Below are 14,244 nucleotides of genomic sequence, written 5' to 3'. Positions count from 1 at the left end.
TGCACCCCAATAATCTATATTAAGCAGCTTTAATACTGATAACCTTAATAATAATATTTTATTTTACACAGCAATACAAAGTAGGAAATCTCACAGTTAACACATAAAACTTTAACAAAAACTAAAACATAAAAACAAATATACTTGATTCAGATTTCCTCAATGTGAATGCAGAATAAATATTAAAATTTTAAGGAAACAAAAACAGGCCAGAGAAATAACTTACCTGTTCAAGTCCCTAATGGCCCTTAACCGTCTAATGTAGCGTCGACAGCCAGGGAGTATTGACAAATGATGAGTGTGCAATGTTAGAAAAAAGCACTCTGTGGGGAATTTTGGCTCGGTGAACTTTAACGGATCATCATCTGTTTAACAAATTATAAAATAAAACACACACATTAACACAAGAAGTTATATGAATTTCATTGAATTGGATTTTGTAAATTTACTAATGTTACACAGGAGACAAAAAACAAATGAAGTGAGCACTGTAATAAACCAAACTGACTATGCCCTGTATAAAACAATGGGAAAAATACAGAATAAAACAGTCACTACATAACAAATAAAACATTTCTCACTATGGGGCACAAAGCCTAAAATCTTTGATTTCTTTTTTGGTGGACAAAGTGATGCAGACTTTTCCAGCTAAGCAAGATTAGTGTGGATGCTAATAAAGGTCTCTACAATAGAATTACTGGTCAGGAAAGTTGCACAATCCTGAATAATGCCAAAGATGGAAATATATCGATGATGGGCCTACCAAAAATGCCCAAGACCTTAAACAGCATAGTAAAAATAGATATCAAGAGACAACATAAAGAACATAGTCCAAGTCTCTCTTCATAGATTTTAGAAGGTCTGAGCTTAGACAGGTATGCAGAGATTGCAATTATAATTTGCATTTTGCACAGATTGAGGAGTAATGTATTCTATAAGAGTAGCTTGGTACTAGTTGATTCTAGCCTTCCTACCAACATTGCTCCTGGGCTTCTAAGTGTGATTGGTTGTGTAGGCCCTAACAATTCAGAAATTACTCCTTTGTTAATATGGTTGTTTAAAGGCAGTTTCACTACAATCAAAGGAGAAAGTTTAGAAAATAAGAAAATACATTATAAATAATAATCTCATAGAACTTTTCAAATGTCAAGTAAATGTTTTTTTTCCTTGGCAGCACAGCAAGCTAAATTCTGAATAGCTCAATGATTGTAATGGCAAACCATAATTCCTCCTGTATTGGTACCAGATTCCTAACCATTAAATACTGGCAATAATGTACACAGTGACTAGATAATGGTACTACTGTAATGAATATAAACAAAATAGAATTATATAAAGACAAAAGAAATATTAGATAAATATTACATTTAAGGTATGTGTGGAGGCCAGAATCTCATAGAATCAATAATAGGTTGCTGAACTTTGGTGCTTAATACGGTAATGTATTTTTCCATCATATTTTTAAATTCTCTTCTCTCAAGCCACTGCTAGAATGCATATTCATATCATTCAATTACAGTAACACATTAAATTCCTCCAGAGAACTAAGATACTACACAGCCATTCAAATCATTTAAGGCAAGTTATTAATGCACTACTCATATCAAGCCTACAATGACAACCAAAAAGGCAGCGGACAACTTCAGATGATACAAAGAACTACTATTTTATATTAAACCCAGTTAACAAAGTTATTGAGGTGCAATGAATAAAAAAAAAAATCTTGCTTAACAGAGTTGCTCACCTCTCTCAGAATACAGTATTTGTCATCTGGTGCTATCTATTACAGTGTTCATACTTAACTAAAGCAGGTTATCAGGCCAGTATCCTTTGGCATACTCACTAGCTTTACAACAAAGACATTTAACTGGTCAGATTTGTGGTTAAAGATACAATACACAGCTAGCAAGGTAACTATGTGCCCAGTGCAATGTCTGTAAGAATCACTGTCCTGAGAAAATTACGTGACAAAGATTTTGTTTGGAATAAATTAGGCCAATTCTAATTTAGGCAAAATTATTGTGAATATGAGCCTGGCCACACAATAAGTACTAATATGAAAAACAATGTTTTCAAGTGGTTTAGAAAATGAGAAATTCCAGGAGTATTGTGTTATTATTACTTTTTGTATAGAAATATTGCTTAAGTAAATATTATCAAGATCAGCTAAATCAGGTTTACTGTACAAATATTGCCATCCATCCTGGATTATTATTATATTGGTAACTAGTTAAATTAATCAGGCTAGAGTACATTTATTATAGTGGAAGATTAAATAGAGAATAAAAAATAAAACTAAAATGGTTCAGGCAAACAGCACTTTGACTCTGCAGCTGATATAAGATTTTCTTGAAAAAAAGACAGATTATCAATCATGAAACATGGAAAGACAAATGCACTTTTGAGGACGCTAATGGCGATTTCCTTTTGTAAACAGACAGATTTCATTAACTATTGTGATAATTCATTCATAGGTAACATTAATATTTTCTTGTCACTGTTTAAATTAATAATTAAAAAAAAATTAATCCAGCAGTCTATAATAAATAATCTTAAAAGAATGCTGCCAAAAAGGCAAATACACTTACGAAGCTCAGCCAACCAGCTTTTTAGTTCCTCCATGGTGGCTCTGAGACGTGTTTCATCAGGAGGCACACTTAATCTGCATCTGGGATGGAAAACGTAGAAGGGGTCGACAGTTTCCAGCTTAATCTTCATGCTCAACTGCTGAAGGACCCACAAGAAATTTAACATAAACCCATCTGTTGACACAAGTCTATCATCTGTCTAAAGAAAGAAGGATAAAAAAAAGACAAAGTGTAAGAAACAATTTTAAATTTCAGGAGACACAAACTTTGTCAGAACCTTTATAGTTTAATTTTTATGTCACTGTGATTCAGGAAAGGTTCATCCCCCATACACAAGGTGGCAGTGGTCCTCATAATGGAACCCAGCTGGGACACCTACAGGGGTTCTTGGGAAATGGAGTCTGGAAATGCAACCATGTTGAGGTCCCTACATTCCAATAGAGGGTGCTGTCAGGGGAGAACCTCCCTACTTTCATCATGGCCCTGAAGTGCTTCCCAGAAGATGTGACATGACAATGGAAGCATTCCTGGGTCCGGAAGCCTGCTGCCACACAAGGACGAGTCAGAGTCGAGAGGCAGCAACTGAAACTCAGAGGTAGAGAGGGTGAAAGAACTGGCAGTTTATTGTGTATATTTATTGTATAATTATGGCTTGTTATTGGGTGGATTTAGAAGTGGTGCCTGGGAAAGAAATCCTTTATTTTACCCTATCAATGTATGGTGCTTTACTGTGTCTGTGCTTTGGGACTCTCTGGCGGCCACTTGTGGTCACAATGGACAAACTGCCAATAATATTACTTTTCAATCAAGTAACAATAAAAAAGCAACAAAAAATAAGCATCAACTAAAACATGCTTGCTATGCTCTACTAACTGTGGTTTAAACCACACAGTTTAGAGCTACTAACATGTCATCGGTCCTGATCCTGCTAGATTGCTCCTCTGCCTTTAACATGGTCAACCATCACATCCTTCTAGCTACCCTCTCTGACCTTAGTATCATTGGAACTGCTCTATGATGGTTTGAGTCCTACATCTCAAGCTGATCCTACAGTGTTTCCTGACGAGAAAAAGGCGCATCAGACACACACGGGGTGCCCAAAGGATTGGTGCTGGGTCCTCTCCTCTTTGCACTCCACCTCGCTGAGCTCCATCATCCAATCCCATGTTTTCTCTTATCAGTGCTATACAGATCATACGCACCTGTCGTTCCCTCTGGAAGACAATACGGTATCAGCTTGAGTGTCTGCATGTGTTACCGATATCACAACCTGGATGAAGGACCACCAACTACAGCTCAATTTGGCAAAAAAACAAGCTTCTTGTGATCCTGGCCAGCCAGTCTGTTCAACTCCCCATCATGGTACAGCTTGGCTCACTGTCCTTAAAACCTACTACGCAACTTTGGGGTGGTGATTGATGAGAGCTATCTTTTTCTGACCACACTTCTACTGTTTCTCATTCATGCAGGTTCATGCTGTACAATATTTGCAAGGTCAGACCTTATCTGACAGAGTATGCAGCATAACTTATGGTCCAGGCTTTGATCTGGTCCTTCTGGATTACTGCAACTTGCTTCTGACAGGAGTATCCACTTGTGCTATCAAGACTCTGCAGATGGTCCAGAATGCAGTAGCCTATCTTGTATTTAACCAGCTGAGACGGGCACATGTCACTCCTCTCTTCAGTTTGCTATGTTGGCTCCCTGTAGCAGTATGCATTAAGTTCAAATACTGAGTAGTAGATAGACAGATACTTTATTAATCCCAAGGGGAAATTCACATTCTCCAGCAGCAGCATACGGATACAAAAAACAATATTAAATAAAAGATTGATAATAACGCAGGTAAAAACAGACAATAACTTTGTATGATGTTAACGTTTACCCCCCCCGGGTGGAATTGAAGAGTCGCATAGTTTGGGGGAGGAACGATCTCCTCAGTCTGTCAGTGGAGCAGGACATTGACAGCAGTCTGTCGCTGAAGCTGCTCTTCTGTCTGGAGATGACACTGTTTAGTGGATGCAGTGGATTCTCCATAATTGATAGAAGCCTGCTTAGCACCCGTCGCTCTGCCACAGATGTCAAACTGTCTAGCTCCATGCCAACAATAGAGCCTGCCTTCCTCACCAGTTTGTCCAGGCGAGAGGCGTCTTTCTTTTTAATGCTGCCTCCCCAGCACACCACCGTGTAGAAGAGGGCGCTTGCCACAACCGTCTGATAGAACATCTGCAGCATCTTACTGCAGATGTTGAAGGACGCCAGCCTTCTTATGAAGTATAACTGGCTCTGTCCTTTCTTACACAGAGCGTCAGTATTGGCAGTCCAGTCTAATTTATCATCCAGCTGCACTCCCAGGTATTTATAGGTCTGCACCATCTGCACACAGTCACCTCTGATGATCACGGGGTCCATGAGAGGTCTGGGCCTCCTAAAATCCACCACCAGCTCCTTGGTTTTGCTGGTGTTCTGGTGTAGGTGGTTTGAGTCGCACCATTTAACAAAGTCATTGTTTAGGTCCCTGGGTCAATGGGTTTATCATTTGATTGTAATCCAAGGTTGTATATTTATTAGTTATTGTATCTTTTTCACTTGTGGAAATCAAGTTTTATTTGCTGAACAAACAGACCCTAGCCTAATGTTACTCAATTATTTACTTTTGTAAGTTGCTTTGGATAAAAGCGTCTGCCAAGCAAATAAATGTAAATACTGTATTTGTTTTTTTCAATTTTGGCTGAAATGTCATTAAAAGGTGACCATATTTATTACAGTACAACTGCGCTGAAAGCACTCAAGAAATTAAACTATGTGCATCTTTGCATAGTACTTTTTTTTTCTTTTCAAAAGAATGAAAACAGGAGATTCTATCTCTCAAGACTTAAGCATTGTGTTTAATCTATGCACTGTACAGAACCTTGAAATGTTGTTCAGACTCTCCAAATGTTTTCACATTTTGCTGGACAATTATAAATGCACACATTGACGTCTTTTTGGAAATATACCAATTTTTGTAGTAGACATCATAAATTAAAAACTGAAATATTGTGATATACAAGTACTCGGTCCTGTTACATGTGCCAGCTCCAGAATTTAACACGTGATAGATATTGCAGTTAATTCAAAGTACTGCTGCAAGAATCTTTACAAGAACTACAAAGTACAACCACATAATTACAGTTCTTAAGTCTTTATAATGGCTTCCAGTCAATCTTAGGGCTAAATTGCAAAATTCTTTGTCTTACATAACAATCTCTTAAAGGTAAAGCCCCGACATGCCTATCTAAACTTACCATTGATTGTATTAAGATCTCAAAATGGTGGCCATCCAAAAAATGTAAGGATTAATAAAATAACAGTGGGAGGTCAAGCTTTTAGCTACAAGGCCCCAAAAGCTGTGAAACACTTTACCCAATTCACAAAAGAAACACCCCTGTTCCCGAGAGTCTTTGCTTTTCACCATATTGTTTTACTACAGCATGTTTGTTTCTTTATTGTTGTCAATTGTTTGTTACATGGAATAAAATATAAAATACTGTAATTGACCAGTCTTTCATCTCCAGTTTTCTGACCGTGACTCCTGTACTCGGCTTTTTGTTGGCTAAACTGTTTGAATTAGCACATTTCCAGAGGTCCCTGAAACCCCTCTTTAAACTAATGATATAACAAACTTGTATGTACTATTTATTTAAAGTGTCCATCCATTATTGCTACATATATGAAGATTAGATATTTTAAGACCTTTCATGCAGGAATTCAGAATATTTCAAATGGTTCATACTTTTTTTAAGAACTTTAGTTAGTTCCAAATAAATATTAAATAAGTTTAACAAAAGGCAAATTAAAGTAGCTTAGATGGCTCTTCTTTAGGTATATTTATAAATGATTTTTGTGCACAATGTAGCATATGAAGGAGTTGAGATATATATTATTTCTATAATCACTTGGTACTTGTATACAATGTGCCAAAGAAACATTAATTATAGAGCATAAACAAAGTGTCACAAAAAAGTTTGATTTTTATCAGTAACAATTGCTTACCTGCATTTGGGCTTTTTTCATATTTCGATTCACTATAGCAGCCATGTAATTTAGTGCTGCTTCTCTGGTGTCACCATTGAGCAAAATATTATGCAAGATTTTAAAAAGATCACCCTTGGAGAAAAGGAAAAAAAAAAAAATCAGAAAAAATAACATTTTCATCTTAATCAAATTAACATTACGTAGTTTAACCACTTATGTACGCCATACTTCAGAGATGTTTGTGTATGTTGCAATAAACCCACTAGTCAGTCAAAAGCAATAATGGTATTTTTATATACCCAAGGGTATCTTCTTTCAAATAATTATTACGTTTCCACGCTGTCTTTCATTAGGAAAATAAGCAATTTGCACATATATGTCAAGGTGAGCACCACATCACAGCAAAGTGAATCTGCTTTTATCAAATATCCCACCTGCATTGAGCCACATACAGCGAAGGATTATTGGATCGTGGAGTTTATAGTTGTCTATAAATGGCAATTTTTACTACATGACACAGCTGTGCATAAAAGGCAGGAAATATATTGCATATGTGACAGCTAATCTTTATACATCTTTAAGCACAAGCTACTGTGAGAGTGCGTGCAAATTGCTTGGATGATATGCAATAAGGCTTGAAGTTTGAACTAGGGAAATGACTTCTTTTAAAAAAGAAAAAAAAACAAAATATACAGTTAGGTAAGTATTAGAAGAGTAACTGAATGCTAGTGATACAGAATATGAAGACTAAGTCACAGTTAGATAGATAGATAGATACTTTATTAATCCCATTTTGACTATTGATAACATTCATATGGGGAAGAACTCAACCCCAGCAATACTTAGTATAATTTTGAAGCATTGCGGCATAGTCTTACACTTCAAGCGTCATAGGTTCAATTGCTAAATATGGACGCCGTCTGTCGTAAGTTCTGCTTATGTAAGTTTTCTGAGCAGTGTTCTTATCAGTTTCAACTTCTTAGAGTACCAGTGACATACTGTTGTGCTGTGCCTGCTTTAAGTTTCATGTGAGGAACCCCAAACCCAAGTCTATAGACTGAATGTCACTAGCTGTGTTAACTTTCACAGGGAACCGTTCTTCCATAAAATGTATTTTTACCATACCATGCCACCGTTCAGAGTTTTACAAGGCCGCTCTTAAATCCAAAGTCACCAAATCACACTATACAATGCCATGCCTCATCGCTGCTCACAGTATCAAGTGAAGTAACTCCCCTCCCGACGATCGAATGTCACTACTTAACTCCATTGATTCTAATTATGCCAGCTTTCAACATGCATGACAAAAAATGTGCTTTTCAGGCTGACTGGACACTGTGTGGATGGTCTGAGTGTACTGTAGGAGTGTGCCCCATCTAGGAATGTTTCTGCCCTGTGCCCAGGTTTGCCAAGAAAGGCATTGCCCCCAGCACTGGAAGAAGTTGGAATGAAAGTATATGTATGTTCTTAGTTTATTCCAGATGTGAAATGCAAGATTAAAAAAAACAAAAAAAAAACCCAACAAAAACACAAATCAATAAAAACAAACTAAACACTTAGATGCCAATCTATTATACAAAATGTATGGTTCTTCTGCGCCTAGCAATACACAGTAATAGTACGAAGGACTGGTATAATTTTGAAAGTAAACGTTTGGATGAGTACGTAATTGTATGTTTAGGTGCATACCTTGTGCTGAACAGTATAACTTTGCAGTGATATAGGATATGCAATCTAAACTTGGTACAATGATAGCTGACAGACTGGAGCACAAATGAAAACTGATTCAAGGGTTGTGCATCATAAAATGTCTTGTTTATGAACAGTAAAATTCATTTTTTGGTGAGAAATTCTTAACACCTTTTTTGGCATTTTATTCAGTTGATATTGATGTGAAACAAAGGTTTTTATTCATAGTAAAGATATTCTTAAATCTTACACTCGCTATTCTTCAGTTATTTGAAACACCTTTATTAGATAGGCAGAGCAATAGCTGTTCATTTTTAGGTACATAATATAGGTGAAATAATGGCAAAAAAACCCTTTTAGTGTATAAAGGGTTAACCAAGACATATTAGAAACTTAAATGGAAAGTGCCATTCTTCTCCTAATGGGTTGATGGCTGTAAAAGAAAAAAAGACGAATCCTTAATCTGCTTGGCTTAAGATAGTGTCTGCCTTTGCATAAACAATTTTGAAAATCTGTAAGTCAGGGGGGCTCAAATATTTCAGCACTGCAAACAGACCACAGTTTTCACACCTCCTGGTTAAATTTACCTTTCCTAAATCTTCTGAAAAATTCAAAAAGTTTTCATCATTAATAGTACAAGTTTAGGACTGATTTCTTAACAGGTGGGGGTAGATACATACCCTTGCAGATTCCAGATAATGCTGCAAAGACTGGCTAACTACTCTGGTATTCTCCAACGTAATGGCAGGACCAGAGAAGTATTTGTCTGCGACTTTAGGCTAAAAATAAAAAAAAAAAGAGAGAGAGAGACTTATTTATGCAATAATTCAATTAATTATTATGCAATATAAAAATCCTTACCATTTCAACCTGGAACGTGGAGGTATGACTCTAGTCAATTATGGGCTACAGGGTCTTTTAGATTTCACTACAGTTTAGCTTTAATTCTTGAATATGTGACTCATGAATTTCTTTTCTGAGCTAGCATATTCCAGAGGAGGATCACAGAAAAGAACTGCTGTGTGGCAGCCCAGTAAAAATTACTGAAGCACAATATGTAATACAATAAAAAGGTAAAAGATCCAGAATGAAAGATTAATTGCTCAAAACTGTACATGGCACTGAAATGTCAGCAGAACACTTTTCAGTAAATTAATGTATTCACAATCAACTAAAAATACATGCCTCTGCAGTTCCGTGCGAGAGAATGGTGTTTTCTTTGAACACTGTTGTCTTACATCTGTAAAATATTTGTAACATTTAGGGCTACACTGTACATAATTGAATGTTTTTCTATGCAGTTAATCTCAAGTCATTGCTTTATACAGTGGGTATTGTATGTCAAATTTAAAGATTATATGCTAAATTACAGAAACTAATTTTTTCACTACTCAAGACGAAAGCTGACATAAAACAATCAGAAGAGACTTTAGTAAATAACTATCATATTGTCACATTCATGCTCTAAAATGTACCAGAAATCATACTACATATTCTTTGATCCATGTTTAATGGTAGTAACATATAGTTTCTTAAACAAAGCCAAAAGGAATATAGTAGATTGCTGAACATATATAAAAATACTCATAAAATTTCAGAATAACCTGAAGGAAAAATTTGGTCACATCTTGCCACAAGCCAATTCAGTATCAATAATTTTGTTTTAAGTCTAAGTATACATTTACCTATTTGCAACTTACATCATCTTCAGCAAATACAGACAAGCTGAAAAAGGCTCCAAGATATGATAGTCTTTGCAACTCTCGTCCACTAGCAGAGCTTAGAGAGTCAGGACACCAGAGAGGCAATGATGTAATCTGAAAGAAAGAAAAAAAAAACCCATCATGATTAATATTAGACCCTCACTCTATATGCATGTGTGCCCTGCTTCCTTTTTAGTACTTTCAGGGCCTTCCTCAGGGGGATAAATTATGTTTAAAACGATGAAATCTTGCGAGTGGCAGCTATTCCAGCAGCTCCATGTATGACTTTATTTTTCTACCTTTTTCTCTATTTCACTGTTAACTCCTATCACTTTCTTTTATGTGGACTCATTCCCAGGACACTTTCTACTACTTGGACATGGATTTTTACACGTTGAGACTCGTCTATTCAAGTTGTCAACTTCAAGCGCGGAGAACAAATGCCCACGCCGGTTTGGTTCCCTATTTACCTGACGAGGTAAGAAGACGGTATTGTGGCAGCAGAGCCGGCGCTAAGATAAAAGCCAAGCGTTTAACGAGAAAGTGGCGCTACAAACCTTCGGTGCCTTCTGTGATCCTGGGAAATGTGAACTCACTACCAAATAAAATCGACGAACTGGCTGCGCTGGTGAAAAATGCCAGGACCTACAGAGAATGCAGTTTGTTGTGTTTTAGTGAAACGTGGCTAACAACTAACATCCCAGATGCTAACGTGGAGCTACCCGGGTTTAGCACAGTTACAGCAGACAGAGACGCAAATACCTGCGGAAAGCGGAAAGGAGGTGGACTCACTCTCTATGTCAATACAAGATGGTGCAACTCTGGACATGTTAACGTTAAAATCTCCACTTGCTGCAGGGACATCGAACTGCTGGCCGTAATTCTGCGTACCTATTACTTGCCCAGAGAGTTTGGACACGTCATTGTTGTTATTGTATACATCCTTCCTCGGGCGGACATGGAGATAGCGGGTGACATCATCCATTCCGATGTGGCTAAATTACAAACACAACACCCCGAGGCACTTGTGCTAATCGCTGGAGACTTCAACCATGTAACGCTAGACAAAACATTACCTGCCTTTTCCCAGTATGTGGATTGTAACACCCAGGGGAATAGGACTATTGACCTACTGTATGCAAACGTTAAAGACGCATACAGCGCCACCCCGCTGCCTGCACTTGGGAAAGCAGATCATAACCTGGTTCTGCTTCAGCCTCACTACAAACCAAGAGTGAGGGAGCTACCTACAACCACATGCTCATTCAGGAAGTAGTCCCCTGGGGCAGAGCAGGCTCTGAGAGACTGCTTTGGAACTACGGACTGGGATATCCTGCAGCGGTCACAGAGTGAGAACACTGAGGAGGCTGTTGACTGCACTACTGACTACATTAACTTCTGTATGGACATTGTAGTTCCTGTAAGAACAGTAAGCTGCTATGCTAACAATAAGACATGGATTACAAGTGACATCAAGGGCCTTTTGAACCAGAAGAAAAGGGCTTTTAAAGGCGGTGATCAGCATGAGCTCAAGCACGTGCAGAAGGAAATCAGAGTCCAGCTCAGGGTGGCGAAGGAGCAGTACAGGAGAAAGCTGGAGCAGAAGTTGCAGAATAACAGCATGAAGGAAGTGTGGGATGGGATGAAGATCATCACTGGCTGCAGCTCGAAGCGGGGAGCCACCATCAAGAGAGATGTGGAGAGAGCAAACCAGATGAACAACTTTTTTTAACAGGTTTGCCCACCCTGACCCACTCTCACCTCGGAGTACTGCACCCTCCACCCATCCTTCTGCTGATACCAGCATAGGAGAGAGTTTACCCCAACCCACAATTACAGCAGCCCAGGTAAGCAGAGAGCTGAGGAGACTGAGCCAGCAAAGTAGCGGGTCCAGATGGAGTATTGCCATGACTGCTGAAGGCCTGTGCGTTGGAGCTGGGGAGTCCTCTACAGCGCATCTTCAACCTGAGCCTGGAACAGGGGAGAGTCCCAAGGCTTTGGAAAACATCTTGTATCACCCCAGTACCAAAGGTATCACATCCTAGTGAGCTGAATGACTTCCGGCCTGTCGCTCTGACGTCGCATGTGATGAAAACCATGGAGCGGCTGCTGCTTCACCACCTGAGGCCACAGGTCCGCCACGCCCTTGACCCTCTGCAGTTCGCATACCAGGAGAAGATGGGAGCGGAGGATGCCATCATTTACATAGAATAGATGGTACACCAATCCCTCTCCCTCTTTGACAGAGACAGTGGTGCTGTAAGAATTATGTTTCTGGACTTCTCTAGCGCCTTCAACACCATCCAACCTCTGCTCCTCAGGGACAACCTGGCAGAGATGGGAGTAGATTCATACCTGGTAGCATGGATCGTGGACTATCTTAAAGACAGACCTCAGTATGTGCATCCCGGGAACTGCAGGTCTGACATTGTGGTCAGCAACACAGGAACGCCGCAGGGGACTGTATTTTCTCTGGTCCTGTTCAGCCTATATACATCGGACTTCCAATACAACTCTGAGTCCTGCCACATGCAAAAGTTCGCTGACGACACTGCTATTGTGGGCTGCATCAGGAGTAGGCAGGAGGAGGAGTATAGAAACCTAATCAAGGACTTTGTTAAATGGTGCGACTCAAACCACCTACAACTGAATACCAGCAAAACCAAGGAGCTGGTGGTGGATTTTAGGAGGACCAGGCCCCTCACGGACCCTGTGATAATCAGAGGTGACTGTGTGCAGTGGGTGCAGACCTATAAATATCTGGGAGTGCAGCTGGATGATAAATTGGACTGGACTGCCAATACTGATGCTCTGTGTATGAAAGGACAGAGCCAACTATACTTCCTTAGAAGGCTGGCGTCCTTCAACATCTGCAATAAGATGCTGCAGATGTTCTATCAGACGGTTGTGGCGAGTGCCCACTTCTACGCGGTGGTGTGCTGGGGAGGCAGCATAAAGAAGGACGACGCCTCACGCCTGGACAAACTGGTGAGGAAGGCAGGCTCTATTGTAGACATGGAGTTGGACAGTTTGACATCACTGGCAGAGCGACAGGCACTGAGCAGGCTCCTGTCAATAATGGAGAATCCACTGCATCCACTGAACAGTATCATCTACAGACAGAGGAGCAGCTTCAGCGACAGACTGCTGTCACTTTCCTGCTCCACTGAGACTGAAGGGATCGTTCCTCCCCCACACTATGCAACTCTTCAATTCCACCAGGGGGGGTAAACGTTAACATTATTCAAAGTTATTGTCTGTCTGTATACCTGCATTGTTACCACTCTTTAATTTAATATTGTTTTTTATTAGTATGCTGCTGCTGGAGTATGTGAATATCCCCTTGGGATTAATAAAGTATCTATCTATCTACTTAATACTCAATATGCATTACATTTTTGCTTGAACTATAAAGCGTACTGTAATAAGCTTAAAGTGAACAACATATTCTAACTGCTAGACACCACAGACTAGAAGCTCGATAAACTGCAGCAAGACTTCTAGTCCACAATTATAGGAACAGCATAAGAGCATATCCCGTACAAGAAATGGGAGAAAAGGAGCATGTGGCTATCAGGAGAAATCATCAAAATCGCAAACCAATGAAGTGCAGCCAGAGCAGCTGGAAACAGAGACATGGCAAGGAAGTTAAATCCAGAATTTTAAAGGGCAGTGCAAAAAGACAAAGAAGAATATTGGAATGCGCAATGCGAATGTCTAGAACAGGAAGCCAAGAAGAGTCATATAAGAAATCTCTTTGCACAATTAAGGACGGTTCAGTCTCCCTTTTCTGTGCACAAAGGAACAAATAAAGATAGGCATGGAAAGATTTTGACCAACCAGCAAGGCAATAGAAGCAGAAGGTGAGAATATACTGAAGAGCTGCTGTATGTCAACGGAAAGAACCCTGAACCACTCTGTGAGGAACCAGTGGGGCAGAGGCCAGCCACCATTGTAGGCAAAGTTGAGTGAGCAAAAAAACAGATACCAAACAATAAGGCACCTGAAATCACCTGTGTCTGGCAGAAATGCTAAGGCCTATTCCTTCAGCAGCATTCACAATACTTTCCCAGAAGATCGGGAAAGCAGTAGAAGGCCAAGGAATTGGAAAATATTGACATTCATCCAGCTGCACAAAAAAGGCAATGCAAAGGACTGTGCAAACCATCGCACAATAGCCCACCTTCCCCATGCAAGCAAATTCCTCGTGAAGATCATACAACACCACCTGTGCCCCATCATCAAAG

General features: G+C 39.3%; 1 protein-coding gene across 2 annotated transcripts in view; it reads right to left on the bottom strand.

Moving 5' to 3' along the window:
• The window catches only part of ube4b (ubiquitination factor E4B, UFD2 homolog (S. cerevisiae)), a 102,402-nt gene that overhangs the window by 30,820 nt on the left and 57,338 nt on the right, over positions 1-14,244 (bottom strand). For both annotated transcript variants that reach the window (XM_051930237.1, XM_028807804.2), the window contains 5 exons: positions 9,995-10,111; positions 8,975-9,073; positions 6,624-6,737; positions 2,589-2,787; positions 227-365 (listed from right to left, as the gene is read on the bottom strand). In XM_051930237.1, coding sequence (XP_051786197.1) covers positions 227-365; positions 2,589-2,787; positions 6,624-6,737; positions 8,975-9,073; positions 9,995-10,111 — 668 coding nt within the window. The remainder of the gene's footprint in view (positions 1-226; positions 366-2,588; positions 2,788-6,623; positions 6,738-8,974; positions 9,074-9,994; positions 10,112-14,244) is intronic.

Source organism: Erpetoichthys calabaricus, chromosome 8 (assembly GCF_900747795.2).
Source record: "Erpetoichthys calabaricus chromosome 8, fErpCal1.3, whole genome shotgun sequence".
In the NCBI taxonomy this organism is placed as follows: Eukaryota; Metazoa; Chordata; class Cladistia; order Polypteriformes; family Polypteridae; genus Erpetoichthys; species Erpetoichthys calabaricus.
Note: the sequence above shows the minus strand (reverse complement) of the source record. Positions and strands in the feature narration are given on the sequence as shown.